At 39.2% G+C, this 22,429-nt stretch overlaps 1 protein-coding gene across 2 annotated transcripts in view; it reads right to left on the reverse strand.

Moving 5' to 3' along the window:
- Positions 1-22,429, reverse strand: part of bcas3 (BCAS3 microtubule associated cell migration factor) — a 446,220-nt gene that overhangs the window by 316,231 nt on the left and 107,560 nt on the right. For both annotated transcript variants that reach the window (XM_041994763.1, XM_041994762.1), the window contains exon 16: positions 1,562-1,712. In XM_041994763.1, coding sequence (XP_041850697.1) covers positions 1,562-1,712 — 151 coding nt within the window. The remainder of the gene's footprint in view (positions 1-1,561; positions 1,713-22,429) is intronic.

A 22,429-nucleotide genomic window follows, 5' to 3' on the forward strand; every position in this document is an offset into this window, starting at 1 on the left:
GACATTTACAAGAAGCCAGTTATTCTTTTAAACTCAACTCTCTGGAGACGGGATATCTGAAAGGTTTCAGCTGTGTTCGGTGATGCATTAGAGCTGGTATTTATTTATTTACTTAGAATAAAAATGTCAGAGGACACATATTTAATCAATGCATTGTTCATATTCACTGAACAGGATGGCAGACGTAAAGGCAGCTGATTTACACAATGTCATTATGTTGTTGAGTGTATTCAGTTAAATGTTTTATCTGCAGCGTTTCATCCAACATGAAGATGAAATTTTTTATAAAAACTACAGTCACTTTATCAATATATACGGAAGAAGCTCCTCTAGGACATTTGGCGTGGGGGCCAAACCCGGCCCACCAGACGTTCCAATCTGACCCGCAGGATGAATTTGGTAGAAAAAACATTTGTAATCATTTAATTCAAGCAACTGGAATTCATCATTTCTTTCCACGAGGTTTCATGTTTTTGTTTTGTTCCATGTTTCCCGTCTTTCTGACTTCATGGATGTGACTTGAGCTTGTTCGACGAGCTGAGTCAGTTCAGCTGGTCGGGATGACTACACATGTGGAAATTTACACGTATGTATGTTTAAAATAACTTCTGGATCTGGAAAAGTTCCTGATCATCATGTGAAATACTGGATGTTTCACTTCTGAATAGCTGGGATTAAATGTTTGCTGGTTTTATACATCCATGCTGATCTGGAAGTTGTAATACCCACATAAATAAGTGAATATGTAAAACCTAGAATAAATAAATTAAACTAAATGAATAAATATAATTAAAAATATTTTTTATTTCATACTGATTTATTTCGTTTGAAATTTATATATATATATATATATATATATATATATATATACACACATATATATGAAATACACAATATTTCTTACATGTGAAGTAAAAAGAAAAAAACACATTTAAAAAAGCCAGATCATAAAGATTTTATTAGTAAAAATCTGAAATTGACTAAATATATAGTGTAGATTTACATATACACTCATAATGCAGGATCTTTTGAGGTTCATTGGGTTTTTATCAAGATCTTATAAGTTAATTGTCAATTCAAAATATTGATAATGTACATTTACTTGTTTTCTGTAAAATAAAGGGGAAATGTGGAATTTATTGTTATTTCTAGGTTATTAGGCCTTTATTTTACTGGTCCGGCCCACTGTAGATCAGACGGAGCCGAGTCTGGAATCTGAATGACACCCCTGATCGAACGATATCATATAATTGATCTTTATAACTACAAAAAAAAAAAAACCTAGTGATAATTTAACATGATACTTTACAACCTTTTCATTACAGCCATGTCAGTGTAATGATTTCTAGGTCAAAACTGAGCTTTGAGGAATTTTAAATGTGCTTATTAATGATATCTAGCTCTGCACAGATTGTGTTGTTTACTGTTTATTCATTTCTATGATGGAGGACTTTTATATAAATCAGGTCATCAGGTGTTAATTAATACATGGGTGATTATATGGGTGATCTATAGGATGGCGGACCTGAGGAAAGGCCTGGTGAGTGCGAGTGTTACCTACCCGGTGCGCTTGGTTATGGTGCCGAGCGTCATGGGCTGTTTGATCTGCACCAGAGGCAGCACCACGGTGAGGCTGGGCAGCGGGATGAGCCGCGGGTTCCCCATGTTGTTGTTGCTGAAGTTGTTGTATGAATCCTGGTTGCTCAGTTTGCCTGGAAAACACAGAAAAAAGATTTAAAAGTACATCAACTGAACGGAGACGGACGCTCCCCGAACAGCAAGGCTGGATGAATCGGACATTCTGGAGCTGAAAATAAAACATGAATGTGTCAATCAAAAGCTTCTCAAGGCCACCGCAGCAGAACATTCGGACTCATATTGTGACTGTTATTAAAACCTTTAATGCATAATTCATTTTTCAGGACTCAGCGGTTGCTTTTTCAGTTCACTGGTCTTTACAGATGCTAATTTGTATAACTGCTCACTTGGAATCAGATTTAAAATGTCATCTAACATCCACTTCAAACCAAACAGACTTTTTCTTTTAAGGCTGCACCTTTTCTTTTTTTTTCTCCTTTCCTCTTCCTGGTCGAGAACCACCACCTCCTAATTTCACTCCATCACTAACATCCAATCCCAGGTTCAAGGCCTCCTGTGGAATGACTGGAAATAACCAAGTCAAGATGGCACGTTTCAGACTCTGCTTCCAGTCCCCGGCAGTCCGTTAATCAAGACCAATCAGCAGGCTCCGCACACTGGTGCAACACACATGTGGGAAAACACATAAACACACCTGCAAGGACAGATGATCCAGAGAAACACAAGCTGTCTCACATACACCATGAAGCTTGAGTCAAACGTAATCAGGCCACATCCAGACGGGGATGATCGTATCCAGAGAGGCGGCTGCTTTCTTACTGCTTCTCCATCTTCCAGACCTCAGCTCATGCACACTTAATCTCTGCCAGCCAAAGCCGGACATTTTTCTCTTTTTTCTCTTTGAATGACCCCTGTTGTCACAAACCGGTAACAAAAGCTTCCAGTCTTTTATTTAATTTGATTTAATTGACTTTATTTATCTCACTTCCCTCATTTATTTCATTTATTCATTTTTATATGTAATGTTGATTTCTATTAATTTTATTAATATTCATATTTACATTTTAATAACATATTTTAATATATTTTTATATTTAACATTGTTATTTAATATCTAAATATAGTTTAATTTATTCTAATTTGGCTTACATTTTAAGTATGGCTATCTAAGTGTATTTATTTATTTTAACTGTAGATAAATCCAGGTGGTAAGGGTTAAAAACCAAAGTGTGTTTTCCTGGTGAGCACCACTTCCACCTTTAGATTTGGATATTTCTGACTTCTACCAAATAAACTATGACAGTTTTCTGATTGATAAAAAAAAAAGGTATTTTCTTTTCTCTCATTTATTATATTTCAGACACGCGGAGCTATTCCATGGCTTTAAACACTGACTGCAGCTTGTTTCAGAGTGTCTATCAGTTTGAGAAGCCCTTTAAGAAGACACGATCAACGCACAATTATTTTACAAGTAAACAAAGACTAAAAAAAACTAATAAATGCCAAAATAACCAGTACCTCTGTTGGACATTTTGGTTTTATTTGACCTGGACAAATAAACAGAAACCACCTGCACAACTTGCTGCTACAGGAAGTTTAACACGCCTGCTTCTATGTTTTGTGTCAAATATAAATGAATAAAAAGGAGAAAAGACACAATTACATATTAAAAGTTACACAGACACATTAAACTACAGGATCATGGGCATGTGGATTATAAAACAAATATGTTGCTAATCCTCTGACAAATGCTCCAACAAAAAAGTGTATTTTGCTGGCAGTCCAAGGAAAATTCCAAGTTCAAGTGCTTTCAAAAGAAATAAAGAGCAAACCAGTGGGTGCACCACAATAAGCTCTCTGAATGTTTTCCTTGTTCCATTTGTTGCCTTAATAGATGAATGACAGCCATGTAACATAAAGGATTGAAAAGCATGGAGGGGGGACGCAGAGACAAAGAAAACAAGGAACACATCAAAGCTGAGGATAAAGGCAGAGCAGCGGAGGGCCTCGTCATTATAGGGAAGGAGCGATGAAGAGGAGGCTGAATGTGAGCGGAAAGGGAGCGCTGAGTGTTTTGGTGCAGTCTTTTAGATCATTAACGTGTAGCTCAGAGTTTCATTAGTCCTGCCAAAGCTCGGCTTTCTGCTCCTCCATTGGCCTGTCCTTTAGACCTCTGCTGGACAACAATGCTGCATGACCTTCACAGGCAGAGAGGAGGCCATTACACAAACCTGGCCTTCATTTCCCCTGCTCCTCTCTCGCTCCAGCTAACAGAGCACTGCAGCGGGGCAGCTCCTCAAAGCTTATTCACTTTTCTAAAGTGCTACACCCCCAGAGCCTGGGCAGCCACCTTTTGTGTTGAAGGAAGGGGAGCAGATGAGGAGGAAAAAATCTGTACAGGAAGAGGCCTGAAAGACTATAATGGTGCTTCAGCTAAGAGGGGAGCAGAAAGTGGGCGTCGGGGAGGGAGTGTCAATGAATTCAGCATCTGCATCCAAAACAGACTTTTCACTTTGGCCCCCTCCTCACTGATTTATTTGTTGATGGACTCCCCCAACTTTTAAAAGTAAGCCTCCCCTCTTGGCTGAAACGCCACATTGTTCTGTAGAACAGGTGTGGCCTGACGGAGACGGCGGGGCGATGATCGCTGTTGACCGAGGGGTCATAACCCCCAGACGGCGAAGACAAGTTAGCCGAGAATGTGTCGGGGATCACGCACGGCCAGAAAATGATCCATGAAGACAGCCTGACGGGCTGAGAGCACGCTGTGTGTTCACCGATGGGATGCACTCAAACTGAAGAGCACAAGGGTGGGGATCATTTAAAAAATGGAAAATTTCAGAAGAAATCTTGATGGGTGCCAATTCAGCTACTGCCAGAAAGAAGCAGCTGCTGTAGCTGGTTGGTATCATGACAGAGCCGATGAAGGAGGAGATACTTACTGTCTGACGTGGAAAAACACCTATACAAAATACAGGTATATGTGTGTGTGTGGGCATGACGGAAGAGGCGTGATAATGTGCAGGTCTTTTAAAAGCTGAATCATCACATTTGAATCACTGATGTTCACTGTAAACCAATAAAGACTGTGGATGGTTCATTACATCTTCCTGTTGCTCACTATGTTACTGCTTCTGGATGGTGTGTGCATGATTCCACACAACAGAGCCTGCTCACTATTGTTGCTGTGACAACAGGGTCTCCTCATTGCTGTTGCTATGACGACAGATACATTCTCTGCCTGCTGAGTCACTCAGAGCTGTAACTAGATTTATGGCTCAATCCCCTAAAAAAAGGAACAAAAAAAAAAACACATCAACCAATCAAAACTGGTTACTGAGGAAGAGGAGAAGTTGTAGGACTGGCCGTGATCTAAATCCACCTGATTCAAGTGCTGCCCCCTGGTGGACAGGAGGACCACCACATTCTGTGTCTGGCCTGTGATGTCCTCGGTGTCTTCTAGTGGACAAAAACTGTTTTGTATGGTTTAGAAATAATTTATGTGGCATCTTATGAAACCGGATTTTACTCCATACTGATATAAATAGTAGTTTAACTTTGTTGCTTGCTAAATTTGTTTGATTCTTTCTTTCTTTGTTTTCCAAGTTAAACTATATTTGCATTCTAAATTAAGTTTTTATTTAAGCAAAGGACAAATTCCAGACTACCAGAAAACAAAATGAATATACAAATGCAGCAAAAGTAAAATAAGTCTTTGTCCAAATGGAGTGGGAGGAAGCTGGCTCTTATTCAGTCCCATCCCCTGAGCCACACCATTCACCACCTCATACATATGTATGCATATATATATATATACATATATACATATATGTATATATATATATATATATATATATATATATATATATATGTATATATATAGATAGATAGATAGATAGATAGATAGATAGATAGATAGATAGATAGATAGATAGATAGATAGATAGATAGATAGATAGATAGATAGATAGATAGATAGATAGATAATCATAATGATAATACATGTAATAATATTAATAATATGACCAATGAAAATCACTACCCCTCGTTTTTATACTGTTGGACGACTATTTTCTTCTATGATGGTGTAAATTAGTGTATATTTGGACGTTGCCTGTGTTTTTCCTCCAGCCCACAGTTTAACCCACATACATGAATTATGACCCCCATCTCTCTGGCTGAAAAGGTTTTGGATGTTGAGTGGTAGTAAATACTTACTAACTTTAAACATGATCTGTGCTGGATGATAATGAACCTGGTCCTGAAGTTTAAGGCGTTTTGATTGTAAAAAAACAAAGAAACCGCACTTGATGAATGACACAGACGCCCTGCAGTACTGACAGTGAGTAAAGAGCATTTTTATAATAGTTTCCTCAGATCTCTGTACAGTAGGTGAAAACTTACGAGCCATGCAGAATATGGAGTGAATTATAATCTAAAAGCTGCTTTATTTTATTTATGATTGTGACTGTTTTTGTTGCTTTGTTTTGTGTGTCTGATGTGGGGAGTTTAATATGTAGTTTCACACCCTGGACTCTAATTTACTTTACATTTTCAATAATTACATTATCAATTTTATATATTTATTATCTTCCTTTTTATAATTACCAAGTGTTATTACCTTAGTTTTCTCTATATTCAGCAATAATTTCTTACTTTTATCTATATTTTAATTGATTAAATTCATTTATATATAATATTAATTATGTCCCTTTAATAATTTCCATAATAAAATATATTAGTATCATCAGCAAACAGTATTAATTTCAGTCATTTAGAGACTTGAAATTTGTCATTTAAATGCATGTTAAATAATTTAGAACCCAATACTTGCCCCTGGGGGACCCACAAGTAATCTCCATACACTCAGACATGTTCACCCATTTTTACAAACTACTGTGTGTCAGACAGAAAACTGCTGATCGGGTCCAGCGCCGCTACCCCGATGCCGCTACCCCGATGCCGCTACCCCGATGCCGCACAGCTGCAGGTTCTTAATGAGTATTGAAAGATTTATTGCATCGGAAGCTTTCTTAAAGTCTATAAATAGACCAACTGCATGTTTTCGTTGATCTAATGCGTTTATTTTTTCTTCTGTTACTTCAGTCATTTGTACCTTTTGCTCTAAATCCAGACTGACTCTGGTTCAGTATTTCATATTTATTTAGGAAGTTTTCTAATCTGTTGTCAAAAAGTTTTTCAGGGTTTTTGAAAATTGTTTTGGGACTGACTCTGGTCTGTAGTGTGTATAGAGATGTTTATTACCTTGCTTGGACAATGGAATTAATTTAGCTATTTTCATTATCATTAGAAGCCGGTCTGGAAGGATAAACTGCAGATGTAAGTCAATGGTTTTGAGATGCCATCGATAATTCTCCTAACCAACACCATATCAGTACCGTCACAGTCCGCAGAGAATCTGTTATTCCAGTTTTTAACAGCTGATTTAACCTCCAGCTCATCTACTGCTGAGAGAAATATGGAGGGAGGATTATTCTTCATCTGTTTTTCCACACATGGCGTCTCTTTCTAGGCCTGAAATATTCGCTGCTAACTCTGGTCCCACATTCACAAAAAGTTATTAATTCTAATAACTACCTTATTTATATCATAATTACCACCACGGTTAAAATATTCTGGATACATCTTTTTTTTCTTTGGTTTGTTTAACATGTTTGTTGTATTTGAGAAAAAAAAAAAATCCTTCCTTCCTTGTTGAAAATAAAACTTCTGCAGTGCCGTAACGCTTGATGTCAAAATGAAAAGAAAATAAATAAATAAATAAAATAAAATCACACTTGTGAGGTTGTGCTGAAAGAAATAAAACCAAACAAGGCAGATATTTTTTTAAAAGGTAAAATAAATCTTCTACAGACTGCAGAGCGTTCATTATTCATAGCAGAAAATGCTGTTTTCTTACAAAAGATGTAGACATCATCAAACCAGGATCACACCCAAAACGTTTTATATTGTGGTTCACTCATTGTTGTCCCAATAAATTGTTTAAGACACAAGATTCTACTTGAATGTCCATAATAGAATCTCAGTGAAGCATCAACTTTTTACATTTTCTGCAAACTTCACTCTAACGTTAAATGAACATCCTGAATTTTGGTGAGTTTTGTACGTGTAAACGGACGAGTCATAACATTGTTCTTTATTATTGTAGTAATTTTAGAGGTGAGAAAAGTTCTGGTTTTGTTTGGTCTCATTCTGACAAACTCATTCATTCAGAAAGGAATTCAGAACTGAAAAAGAAAATATAAAAATCCAAAATTTAATCAGACAAAAATAAAAAATAATAGTAATATACATAATTCTGATGTCTGGCGGTAAAAACATTTAATAAAAGTTCTGTTTGAAGCTCTAACTGGACTTTAAAAAAAGGGTGTGTGTTTACAGCGTGAGGCTGATGCTGGCTGCAGATAATAATAGCAGAGGATAAGTGGACAGGATGTCGGCTCTGCCGCTGCGAAAATACGTCAGACAATGCAATTGTGTGAAACTGCACGTCTTTGCTGTTATTTTCATAGACAGAGTGGTGGAGCAAACCTATGCAAACAACTGATTAAGGGTGTGCCGACATCTACCTATGGTAAACAGTGGGAGTGGAAATCAGGCCTGTGCATGGCTCCGACACGACGGCGTCATAAAACAGGATCGAGTATGAAAAGCCTTTGTTTGCTTTATTATTCAGGGTTTTTTTCCATAAATGAATGAATGCACAGATGATTTTTCACTGTCAGATTTTTTCATCACAGGCTAAAAAAAAAGCCACAAAGCATAAAATGTAGTTTGAATATTAAAAGGCTTTCTCACCACCGGCAGCTGTGCTATCACTCATTTTATCACCACTTCTTCTACTCCTCTGTTTGGAGCTCAGAAGCTGAAGCTGGATCTGCAGTTGTACAGACTTGATGCACCATCTTGACAACAGCTGAGATATCAGACTGTGAATTACAATAACTTTAAAACCAAAGGCATCTGGCTGAGAGAGAGGCTGAAAAAAAAAAAAAAAAAAAAGGTTGAGAGTGAGGTAGACAGCTGAGAAGCGTCTGGCAGACAGACAGCTCTAGACGGAGGCCATGATTTGATTAATGACCGGGGCGTGATGTGCCCAAGCACTGATACATGACATCTCCATGGAAAGAAGATCCATCAATGCAAATCCAGCTCCGTCGCCGTCGTCCAGAGAAAAACTCTGACCCAGCCAAAAAGTCACACCAACACCTGACCCGTGCCTTTCTTTCTCAACTAATCCAACCATCCATCCAGCTCTCCTCCATCCATCCCTCCCTGTCTCAACAGCATTTGCATTCTCTTCTCGCATTAAGCCTGTCTCTCTATCCCTTGCGCTCTTTCTCTCTCCTCAGCCTCCCTGTGTCACGCTATCTCATGTTTCTATTCCCTCTTTTAATACCCAATTTGCATCCAATACAAGCAGGCGGCTTCCAACGAGGAGCTGATGTGCGAAAGGACAAGCTCCGAAGCCCACGCAAAACACTGTGTCTTATTTGAATCGTTCTGCCAGAGAGGAGATTTCAGTTCAAGGAAAAACCTGGGATGGGAGGTGTGAGGAGCAGCAGGTCAGGCAGGTGACATGCTTACTGATGCTCTGGGAATAAGGACGAGCCTTGAACCTGAGGATGATGCAGCTGTGTGAGGGAGGAAATGTGGGAAAGAAATCTATAATTCCCAAAGAGGGGACTACCTTTATGTTTTTTCTTGGCATTTTCCTTTGAAGATGGGGAATGTGGGAAAGTGCAGGTGCTAAACTGCCTCACCAGGAAAAGTGTGGGTGTTCAAACATCCTCATCTAACACGGGTGTGACGCCCTCCAATCCATCCATAGAACCAGCCGACATTAATGAAAGATGCTGCACATGCATTAAAAATTTTAACGCAATTATTTACATAAATTAGTTACCGGATTATTTTTGACAGCCTCGGTTAAAAATAAACATCAAGGAGTGTAAAAACGGATGCTCGTCCTTCTGCAGAACGTCCATCTCTGTCCAGGTCTTTGAATGATATACTTAAGTCAGTTTTTCTTCAACATGTAGACCAAAATTTATTTTAATCCACATTTTAACCCGAGCTGAGCGTTTTTTGCTTTTCTGACTGATGAAACTTTGATTTAATAAAAGTGGATGCTGTCAGTCAGTGTGTGAATGTGTTGCATTAAACTAAATCTTGCTCAGGTGTGTGTGCAGCATTTTTAAAGGATTTCCAGCAGCAGGAGGAGCTTCTCCATCACATGCATATCTTGATTAACTTCCCTAGATGCAAGTAAATTGCTTCATTTTATTAGTACTTTAAATTGTTTTTACTTCCAGTCTTTATGCAATAAGGGAAAAAGTAAGTAAAATCATCAGACTATAATTATCCCAGGAACCTCATTTGGTTGATGGCCACCTCCCAGCAGCCAACCACGGTCGTAGCTGTCTCTCTCCACTGCTCTGGCTGTTTTAGGCCATTCCTTCATTTAGGCAAATCACGGTGCAGGCAGGCATTATGAAAATGTTGGTTTTTTACATGATTTTTGCATCACTGTGAAGTCTCTCAAGTGTCAGGTTTTTCACTTGTTGAAAAACTTTGATTTATTGGGAGTGATTGTAACGTTTGTACAGCCGGTAAGACTACGGTAGAGTTAGCTGTTTTTATCTTTTTCTCAATCACCGGGTCCAGTGAAAAGTTAGAAAACTAGATTACTATCATCTAGTCAGCGACGATGGGGAGACTGTCCTGAAAACCTGAGGATATGACACAAACACCAGTCCATAAAAACTCCTGATTTAACACACGCATGAAGAAAGTGTTTATTTTGTATTTTATTTCTTTTAGTAAAATATTTATGACAAAACCAGAGAGAATGATTTTTATTTTATATTACTAAAATGTGGAATAACCATATCTAGAGGCTAAAACAAACATATATATCTATATATCCATCTATCAACATATATATATATATATATATATGTATGTATATACATATATATATAGATATATATATGTATGTATATACATATATATATATATCTATATAGATATATATAGATATATATATAATTATACAAAAATATATATATGTTCTATATTATTGTGCTTTATATTAAATTAAGTTCAGTTTTGAAAAGAGACTCATTAGAACATGAATACCAGGACTTTTTATTTATCTTATCTTATCTTCCTTTTCTTTAAAAATTCTCAAAAGCTATGACCGCCCTCCCTGAGCCGGGTTCTGGTACTGGTTCTGGTTCTGGTGGATGGCAGATCTGATGCGATCGGTGGGTTTTCCTGACTAGGCTATTATTTCTATTTATTATGAATTGGCTGGTATGAAGACTGACTGGATGACAACGAACTGGCTCGAATCCATCGTATGTAAAGTGCCCTGAGATGACGTTGTTGTGATTTAGAGCTATGCAAATAAAGCTGAATGAATTGAATAGTTGGCTTGAATTTCTGCACGAAAAGTTATATAGAAATAAAAAATATGATTTATTATTATTTAAAAAGAGGTTAAAACAATTAAATATTTATCAAACTAACCTTTGGAAAGTCCTCCTTTGGGAGATTGGCTGATATAAACGATATCGGTAAGAACATTTCAGCCTATAAGCTTGTTCCAGACTGATTTTACGGTGGGAGGGGGGACAGGAGGCAGGAGGGGAAAGCTGTTTTACCATCCCAATTCCCCAAAGTATCATTATTAAAACACTCTCTTCCACATGAGGAGGAAAGAGAGGGAAAAAGAAAAAACAGAAGGGAGGAGAAGAAAGACGGAGAAATGGACAGCAGGGAGGGCTAAAAAGGGTTGAACACAAAGATGGAGGGGGTGGCGGGGATCCCCCACTGGACGGAGTAAAAACAAATTAAAAGAGCCCTTATAAAACACAGATGCTGCAAAGAAAATAAACTTCACATGATTTACTTTTTTCTAGAGGAATCAGAGGACTGGTGGAAAAGTCATCAGGACCTCTCGCTTCCTCCTCTTTCCTTTTTTTTCTTTCTTTCTCAGGTAACAGTGCAGAGGAGGGATCCATCTCCTTAGTTGTCCATATCCAAGCCCTCTTCTGCTGCTGCAGCGACGTCTGCTATTTTCGGTCGGAGCAAAGAGTCCGGGTCAGGCCGGCCTGTGTGAAAATGGCTTCCTGCCCGGTCTCCCGCTCCCTAACCACATGCTAACATGGAGCTTTTATTAACAGCCCTATTTGGGAACATTTTTGAGTGTTTTGTATTTTTATTGATATTTCTCATGTTAAGAAGCTTAAAAAAACACTTGAAATAAATCTTCCCATAACTTCAATATTCTAATTCTGTCTTAAAGTGTGTGAGCTACGAAAAAAGGAAGAAGAAGTGAGACTTGGAGATTTCTTATGTCGACCCTGATGTTTACACGGTGAGAAAAAAGAAAGAGAAACAGCAGATTTAACTTTGAAGAACATGTTCCTGCTTCAAACCGACAAGAATCAGGTGAAAGGAAAGAACACAAACAGCAGGAACACACACACAGCTCTCTGAAATCAGATCTACAAGTTTACAGCATGTCAGTATTTACAAGGCTTCGTCAGACGGGACGAGTCGCCAGCTCGAAGAGCTGAGAGGGGTCAGACAGATCCGCTGGATCAGATGACACCCACACTCCAGACATGTGTGTGTCGCTACAAGAGCGTACACGTGTGTGTGCAGCTATCATCTGATTTGGGTCAAGGAGCTCGCAGCTCACTGTAAAGAGGGATGGGTTATGAGCAATGATTGGATGTTTGGGAAGCAGGAGAGAGCTGAAGAGGTGGGAAAGCTGCAGAAAGACGAGACGCATCAGATTATTTCTGAATATGTTTAATGTGAAATAAAAATCAGTATACATTTTATCTTCTTAACCCTTCAACTTTGCTGGAGCGCGGTCACCTCTATCATCATGAGTTTCTCAGAAACGGTGCTTTCTAACTCTAATATTTTACCCTTTAGCTGATCTACGGAGGTTTTCCAGACATTTCCATCCTGTCCAGGATTTTTACAATCCAGCCACTAAATGTAGTTTTATTCAGAGACTCTATCTGGTAAATCCACAATGATCCATGATAACAGCATTATTTATCACATTTCACCATAAAAACATCACCATCACTACTATGTTGCTAAGAGACCTCTATTTAGACCTGGACATGATGATGAAGCCACTTCCTGTCAGACTTTCCACCAATCAGAAAGCTTAGATTGACGGTAACGTCCAATCAGGAGCAGCCAAAGATCAACCAGTGAGCAGAAAGTTCTATGTGTGTGTGAAAAGAAGAAAAATAATGCTCCTCTATGGCTGGAATAAAGCCAAGAAGACGTTTCTGATGCAAGGTAACTGCAACTAATGTCAATTATAATTATAATAATACATTATAATTAGTATAGTCTGAATAGTAAATATGACATTTTAATAAAAATAAAATAAACAGCAGAAAAAATGACAATATTGTCTGAAGCTAAAATAAAAAATGTTTTTATCTCACAGGAGATAGATACATTTATTATTTTAGCTTTAAGCATCTTTGCTTCAGAAATGTCTGTAAAAATCTTCTCAACAGCATGGACGAGTTCTGCATCACTTTATGTTTTTAATCTCAGCTAAAAACAGAGAAGTTTGTCAGTGTAGCCGATTAAAACCAGATCAGAGAGCAGCCAAACGAGGGGAAGCCGGTGTTCCCCGTCAGCGCCGCTTAGTCGCACTCTAAAAGCATCTCCTTTAATGACCCCTCCGCCTGATGGAGAACAGACAATAAGAGAGAGACGGAGAGGGGATAATGACACAACAGTGCAGCTATCCCAGCCCCCAGCACCGTCTTCATCAGCAAGAAGCATGACGTCAGAATCCCATGTTTTAATATCGCTCCTGCAGAAACCAGCAGATCTTTTCCTCTTCAAAGCCACAAACGCTGGATTAGATTTCTGTGTTCCACACTGACCCCGAATGATTGACGCTGCAGGTACGCCGAGCGGTGACAGACGCTGGAATCTGCTGCATCACTTTCATCCACATTTACCTCACTGAGTTTTCACTTCCTGGGTTAAATAAACGGCGCGTCAGAAACACTTAGACGTGAAACTAGTTTTTTAAAAAAAGGGAATTTAAAGGAAAACAAGGAGGGGGTCCATTTCAGCTCCAACTTTATTTTTCTACTTTTTTTCTTGTTTTCATTAAAACAGGCAAACCTGTGAGGTTCGCTGGGCAGCTTCATTCACATATATTACAAGTTTTAATGACTGCAATTACTGGGACATTAAATATAAAAAAAGTCATAAACAGTTTGACATTAAATGTAATTTGGTGTATGATATGTTGAAATTTAGTTTATGATGAGTACTTTCTGCAGAATGGAGCTGAAAAGGCTCCACAGCCTGAAAACCCGTCGAACCCTGTGAGATAAACGCTGTGGTAAAAATAAAATGAGAGAAAACAAAGAGAAAAAAGCATGAAGAAGTTCCACATGCTGCTCTGGAGCGAATGCGGGAAGTAAAACCTATTGATTCTGTGACAATGGAGGGCTTTGGCTTTTCAGAGCATGCACTTTTCACATGGTAGGCAATAAGCTGGAAGCCACAAGTGCCTTCTGTGTGTAACAGCAAGCCAGCTTTATTTCTTTATCTCTACCTTACAATTTTGCAAATCAAATAATGATGAGTGCAGCGGCGAGCACCCGGCGATAAGAGGGTTTAGTGGTTGTGGAGATTGAGTTATTAGGGTTCGTATAAAAAGGACAGAGGTCTCTGGCGGAGCCCGAACGTGGGCCAAGATACATATTCCTCGCTCTGTGTATTTTTGGTTGCTTTAAAAGCCTTAAAAGTAGAGGGGAAGGCTAATTTTCTGGGTAAACAGCTTGTTCGATTGCAGTGTGGTTTTGCGCTGAGCTCTTGGTTTATTGACTCAAGCCGAGCTGGGCTCTGGCTCTTCTGCCGACCACAGGGAGAAGGCTGCAGACGGAGCCTGCAGAATACACACCAACCCGAACCCGGCCTTATCTCTGAGGGCACACACCTCAGTAACGTACCACACCTACCTCTCTGCACTGCAAGGCACAAAAGTAAAGCCATTTCCTGATGATCTAATTATTGTTTGAGTTATTCATTAATCTGATCATAAAAAGAAGATCAAACACCTTTTATTTATTTGATCTTCTATTTCTGACCAGCTTTTTTTTAACCTTCTTTAATTCATTTAATAACTATATATACACAGTAAAAAAATATATTTTGCTCATTTGAAGAGAAAAGGAGGATAAAAAGGGTAAAAAAAAAAATAAATCAATAAAATATGTTTCTTCAGTCATGTTCTAATGAGCCTTCATCTTAAAATAAATAAATAGAAATAACAAACAGGACTTTTTAAAGTTCTCAGATTGACTAAAAAAAGGTGGGCTACACATTTTCTTTTCTTTTTTTGGACCTGGAGGAAGCAACCATTCATAAAAAACTCGGAGAAATTATCCCAGATTTGTATCAAGGTGAAACCCTCACAGCAACAGCTCAAGCTCAGGGCTTTTCCTGTGAGCTGCAGGCCGGCTGCAGGGCGCTGCTGGCAACTCTGACCCCGCAGCGCCACACAGAGGACGAGCGCGGTACTGGAGCCCAGCGAACAACCATCATTTACTTTTCCTGACATTTCCCAATGAGATGCTTGAAGCAGAATAAAAAAAAAAAGGTAAACTTGTGCACACACTTTAAAATATAACTGTGGTTTTAATCAAATGGATTTAGTGGCTAAAACCTCATTTTAATCTACTTGTTACTGATATTAATCTAACATGAGTCAGATGAATGTTGGAGTGCAAAAAAAATGAATGTACTTAAATTTAATCGGCGTATTTAAGATGAGTACATAAATGATGGAAGTCAGTGCTGTTCACTTCTACACCTGTCTACAAATTAGAGGAAATTAACTGTGTGCAAATTGCACAATGTTTACTCTGGAAGTTTAGTAATCAGTACTTTTTGAAAGTACTTTTGTCTCTTTTTTTAAATACATTTTTTTTACTTATTTGGTTGATCATTAATTCAATGAAAAGTTTCTAATGATTTCAGTAAGCGGTAAAAAAGTGAGAAATAAACTCTGCCACGTCTATTTTCCATCTTTCAATCTGTCAAAGTTTCTCTTGTTTAATTTTCTTTTATTTGCTTGTTTCCCTTTGAATAAATCTGTTATTTTACAATAATAAACATATATTATTTAAAATCTCCCCTGATGAGAAGAAACCAGTTCTCAGGAAAACATGTTCTGGTCTCCATACTGACCTCGTATCAGCAATAATCCACCTTCCACCGGAGTTTCAGTGTATAGACTAGGTGTTCTAGACATAAAACACTGTTTAGCTGCTACAATGATTATGAAGGATTTATAAGTAACGTGGGTAGTGTCATGTGACTGCGCTCATCCCTGTTTAAAAGCAGTTATCCAGGCAGCTCTGCAGCGTAACAGAGAGCTCAGTGCTCTGACATCATTTCAGCTAAAACCACGTCCACACCAACTTCCTGCTGCAAAGCAGCAACTATTCACACAACAGGGCTCACTTTAAGGAAGCTGGACTAGAATCACCGTGCAGGTTGGGAAATAAAAACAGAATTTATGACATTTATCTTCTAGTTTATGTGGAATTTATTCCACAACTTCATGAACTTACAGCAAACTCACATTTATCAGGTTCATTTAACTTCTACAAACTCATCATTCCAGTTTGTTAAACTCACTCAAGTTAACAGAAACTTTTTTTTCAAGGCAACAAGTATTTTCTTTTTTTTTTAAACAAGAGAACATGAATAAGAATAAAAAATGCTGTTAACTTCTAATCTATGCTAGATTTTAGTGTTGACGTTCTCCTCTACCATGTTTGCATCAACTCACTGATAATAACTGAAAACTTTCTTCATACAAAGAATAAAAATCGAGGTTTTGCCATCAGATGAGGGAAAAGTCAAAAACATCTCAGAGTTTCCAGTGTCTCGGTCATTGATCCAAATCTCATCATCACAGCTGCAAACCTGCTCCTGTGATTTTTTCACTGCCTCATACAGTTATCAGTTCAATAGCTGGTGCTGGACTCTGTTAAAGCCATCCAAAATCACGTCCTGTGTTCTGACGATTTCAGCCACAGCAACAACAGCACGGCAAACAGCATTAGCATGAGGCCGTGTTTATACGTGTCACACACCAGAACTCATGAGGTAATGTTTCCTTGGCATTGACCTCTGTGAAGCGTTGGTATTTTTCACCACAGGACGATGACTGATGAGGTGGTGGGAGGGAGAGGGGTGCTCGAGGAGGGAGAGGGCGAGATAAAACAAAAGTCCAAGCCCAAATAAGCAAGCCGTCAGCCTCTAATAGCAGAAAGGAAGTGTCCCTTTATCAACAAGTGAATTAACAGTTTCCCGTCACACCTTGTTTTTTGCCTCCCTCTTTTTCTCTGAACCAGCGCCAGGGCCCAGATGGCCCTGTGATCGGACCACCAGGGCTTCTGCTTGGTGAGGAAACAAATCTGTTGCACTGACTAATAGCCCTGTGTTCATGTTCCACAGTTGGAGAAGAGCATTACTACACAAAACTCACCGGATGGTGTCAGAGAAACCAAACACACCCAGTCAGAGCTGTCATGAAGAAACAGAAAGCTGGGGAATTTAAAAGCTAAAAAAGAAGCTAAAATTAAAAAAAAATTATCAATATGAACACAAACCCAACAGATTAATAAGATCAAGTTAGTTTGGATTATATGGAAGCACAACTGGACCAAAAAACATGTGAATATTACAGCGTGTATAGTTTCTGCTTCAGCCTTAATAACCTGTGTCCAGCTCAGGATCGGGGCTTACTAATGAAGCCTTGTATGAACCGGCCAGAGACGCTCACGTTATGGGTCATCACCTCAAAGGACAATAAATCAATAGTGCAGAGAAAAGGCTAAAAAAATAAATAAAAATAGGGGGGTGGGGTGGGGGGGTTGTACTGTACACATGTTCATAAATAGTCATCCCAGATTTTAACAGTGACAAGAAGACAGCCAATTGCAGCCTCTATTTTTGGTGTGCTGGCGGCCTGGGCTGGCAGCTTTGAGAAGGATGTGTACTTTTCTACAGTTCCTTCCCAAAAATCAACGCTGTCCTCAGTGGCGACAATCACAGAGCAGCTGTTGTGGCTAGGTGGCCAAGCCCGGGCCTGCCTCACCCTGCTGCTCGCTGCCAACCTAAGAAAACCGCCTGCACTGCCCAAAATTCACACTCCCCTCACAAAAACAGGCGGAAAGCAGACACAAAAGCAAATGTGACTCAATGCCTTTGCATCCGGTGAAAAGCGCACAAATTATGGAGTTTTTATCAACACTGGTGGCATGAGTGCTGGAGGAGGGACTGGATGTCTAAATTTACATGTAGCAGGAAGCTTCAGAGGCTATTTATCTTCAAAATAACAGGCACACAACACAAGCATGACCTTACCATGGAGATCTGACTGGTGAACTGATAATGGCCTGCTGCAGGAAGCACATTTTGGTTGGTGTCCATCAGATATACATAAACTTGCTGTTGAGTGAGAACAAACTTCAGAGCTCATCTGACAAGTTTGATTAGTCAGTGGATAAAAAAACACCAATTATAGCTTTAATCTCTGCTGTTATGACAATGGGGATGAAAATGACGCTGCAGCTGACTGAACTTGATCTTAAAACTATTTGTATTTTGACATATTTATTTATTTATTTATTTTTTTTCTGGTCTTGTTGAATAAGAATATTTTCCATGTTTTGGTAAGAAGTTGTCTACTGTCTTAGATTTTTGTTCCAGACCATATCAAAATGACAAAGATCAAGCCCGCTGGTTTTTTAACCCATAGGACTACATAATCCTCCGCCATGACAGAGCAAAACTGGTTTTTTCAGCGTCTGTTAATCTATTAAAAACAAAGTACCGAAATATTCTGTTTATTTAGACCCTTTGTTGTGACACCTGTGACTGAGCTCTGGTACTTCTTACCTTTATCAGTGGACCTTGACATGGGAAGAGTCTGTTTATACAAGGTCTCACAGTCAGTTTTGTAGAAGTAAAAACAAAGCTATGAGGCTGAGGGAGTTGATGGAGAATGGGTGGGTTCGCAGTCACGCATTCTCCATCAAACACAGTACTGGCATCATTAAACTGTGGGTACTTGTCTCCAATACCTACAAGGGCACCAAATGATGGGAGGAGAGCACCAAATAATTCATACTAATGATCAATGATAATGACAAATTTTTTTTGAGGGAATGGTGAAGCGTGGCCCAGTGTTAATGATTTATTAACAGGAAGACACAGTCTACTTTGGGCCACACCCATAGTAAACACCAGCAGCTAACAGCTATGACATCAGCGGCTAACAGCCCCAACGAAAACGAAAGAAAGATAGAAAGAGACAGAGCAAGCGATAAGACAAGAGTCAGCATCAAACTTTTAATGGCTGAAGAGATTTCAGAGAAGAGACAGGATACAGATTATGTTGAATTATCCATCAGTAGGGGGCGCTTCACTAGGAAAAGCTGCCAAATTTCAGCAGTGGGTCTTTAACCCTTTAATGCTTTGTGTATCATATTTGATACACAAAACTGAAAAGCCTATTTGATACTTGTTTTTTGCACCCTGGTGGATACCTTTTGCATTACAGTAATTCTGACTCATCACACCATCAAAAAACATAGTCTAATGCAAATGATTTTTATGTTTTTTATTTTAAAAAATCTTATTAAAGGATGAAAAAAAAATCTAATTGAAAAATGCACGATTTTCTTTATTTCCTGGGTCAGATATTAGAGGGTTAAGTTCATTATAAAACTGTACATCTACACTGGAACCAGGCGGAAAACTACAAAGTTGTTTTTTTTGGCTCTGCGGAAAGTAAATTGGCTGCAATTATACAGCACTTTTCTAGTTTTCATGGCTGCTGAATGTAGTTTTTAACTACAGTTCACATCCACATACATCAATGACATAGATTCAGCTTGATCAGCTGTGTGTGTTGCCATGACGACACTGGAGCAAAATGCTTCCATCTTCACCTGCCTGAGAGGATTTTAAAAAATCTCATATTTTTGTCTGATTTCCAGCTGGTTGATGTGTCTTCCGATGCGTGCACTCTGTCCTCTGACGGAAACCTGTGTGTGCGCGCACGATTTGTGTGTGTGCTCACTGCTGTGGACACAGAGCAGCTATGACATGCCGTCATGGAAACCAGATCAATAGTATAAGACTGTTTCCTGTTTGATAAAAGGACGAAGTGTAAACCTGTTCTACAGGAAATGTGACTTTAAATTACCATATCGGATTTATTTTAAACTACGTACGTGGTGACATCACTTCCTGCTATTGAACGTGACGGCCCCGGTTAGCATTAGCTGCTAATTGCAGCTACTGCTGGTGCTAATGTGAGCAGTAATACACTGCAAAAGACGTTATAGGTGAATGTAATCCACACTGGTGAATGAAAACATCTGAATGTGACATCATCTCGGTAAAAGATGCTGATTGGACGGCGGCAACACAGGAAACCAGCTGTGTGTATATATGCTAAGATCTCACGTCACGTAACCAGAAATGAGGACATATAAAGAAAATTGATCTCCAACTTTTATGAATGGACGTTTGATTTATTTCATTTGAATCTATTAAAATGGATAAATCAGTTTTTTAACCCAGCCGTGGTGTTTACCGCTGATCTGTCGTGTTCATGCTCTTGTTCGCATGAGCACTTCTATTGTTCAAGTCAATATTGCAACTCGCGCACGTGACACGCTACCTCGCTTCAAAGCGAGCGGCCTACATGCCAAACGCATGCTAGGAACACGCAGCAGCCATGATACACATGTGCGGACGTATTGCTAACAGCAGGAATATCCCAGCCTTTAGTCTACACTTATTAGTAAGTGTAGCTTGTTTTCTCTTACATATACACACTGAAACCTGCACAACATACATGGTAAAATATTTCAGCAGTTTAGTTTTTATATTTTCTAAATTATTCTGAGCCATTTCTTTTATGCTTTTGACAATGATCAGTGCCACAGATCTATCACAGATCTTTATCTTCTTCAAATGCATACACTCTTAGTGAGGTATCACTGTGAAGACTAATTGTTGACAGGTGGCCCTAATGTTCTCTTTTGAAACAAAAGTGTGATTTACGAGGGTGCTCCCCTGGACCCCGGCTCTCAGCACTGCTACTATACAAACTTATCTTCTTTTCCCCATGCCTGTACCTCCCTCCTGCTTTATCCCCTTTGTTCTATCTCGCCTTCATTTTTCACAATTGCACCTCATTACTTTGCTTATTCACTTTCTCCTCCTCCCCACTTTGATGTTTCAGCCCCCCCCCATCTCTCATCACAGTGAAGTCTCCAAAGACTGAGATCCTTTTAACGTTTGATGGCCTATTTTTTCAGTCAGGAGGAATGTGTGTATTTTGGTGCAGAGGTTACAGAGGGGTCTGGGTCTTGACAAAGAAGACAGAAAGAAGCGGAAGCATTTGGTCAGGTCATTAAAAGAACCAAATCATGCCATGCACACTCACACTCATTCCTAAAGTCAATTTAAAATCATCAGTTAGCCTGAGATGCATGTTTCTGGACTGCAGGGGAAAACAGAAAACCCAGAGACAACATACAAGTTTCATGTAGAGATTCAAACCAGTTCCCTCATTCATAAACAGAGCTTCATGAAACTGAGCTTACAACTAAGCACTCCACTCATGAATGCTCCGAGAGGTGGCAGGAAACGATATTAGGTTCGACCTTATTGTCGTGATTGTTAAAATTCAGTCGCCTCTTCTAATACAATTACTGTCAAGTTCATTTTTCAAGATTTTTATCATGCTGGTTTAGAGGCTGTTTAATTTCTGTATGTACTTTGGTCTCCTTTAAGACTTGTTAAGATGAGTTTCCATGGCAACAACAGATGAAGCTCTCCAAAACCAAGATATTCAGCAAAATAACACACAGAAGGAGTTAAAGAGGAAGCGAAGAGGATGCAGGGCAGAAGCGAGGCAGAGAAAAATAGTGCAAATTAAAGGGGTAGTGCACCATAAAATGTGTTTTTTTACTTGAGCTTTTGAGGGGTGTAAAAGTAAAACCAGACTTTATTCTTTACCTGCTGATCCTCATCTGGCGACAGACAGCAGCTCAAATCGTAGCAGCAGCAACTTCCAGCAGCTCTTCCTGCAGCTGCCGCGAGTCTCCACAGCTTTCCAGAGCTGCTGGAGCTGCTGGCAGGTAGCTAACAGCGCTAACAGCTCACACTGATACGTTCAGGACCACCTGGTTCATGTGTAGCTGAGAAGATTCTGGAGGGAAAAGTCTTCCCCCTCAAAGACGCTCTGTGGTGTAGATGCTTTGTGAATCTCGCTTTCCATCTTGCTAATGGCTGCTGAGCTGCTGTCTGTCAATCATTTCTGCCTGTTTATCCCGACCCAATCACTCTCCGCTCCCTGATCACCCCACATCTCGAAACCCCAACCCATGCAGTTTCTGGCATTTTTCAAAATTTGGCAGTGGGTGGAGTTACAGAAAAAGTAGGAGGTGCAGTTATACCTCAAAACTAGAGTGCCTCTAGAGAGAGAGTGGCGCCATCTCCGTTCACTGCAATGGTTCAGTTTTTTCACAGCAATGGCGGCGTATGGAGCCCCTCAAAAGTTCCCGGAAGTTAGCAAAAGCTAAGCGACGGTCAATATATTTCAATGGAGCAGATTGTCGGAGCTACACTTCTTCAAGGTAAGATGTTTTAATAGTCATATTTCCATATCAGTTGTGCATCGAAATCAACTTGACAGGAGTAA

Source organism: Melanotaenia boesemani, chromosome 9, assembly GCF_017639745.1.
Source record: "Melanotaenia boesemani isolate fMelBoe1 chromosome 9, fMelBoe1.pri, whole genome shotgun sequence".
Taxonomy (NCBI): Eukaryota; Metazoa; Chordata; class Actinopteri; order Atheriniformes; family Melanotaeniidae; genus Melanotaenia; species Melanotaenia boesemani.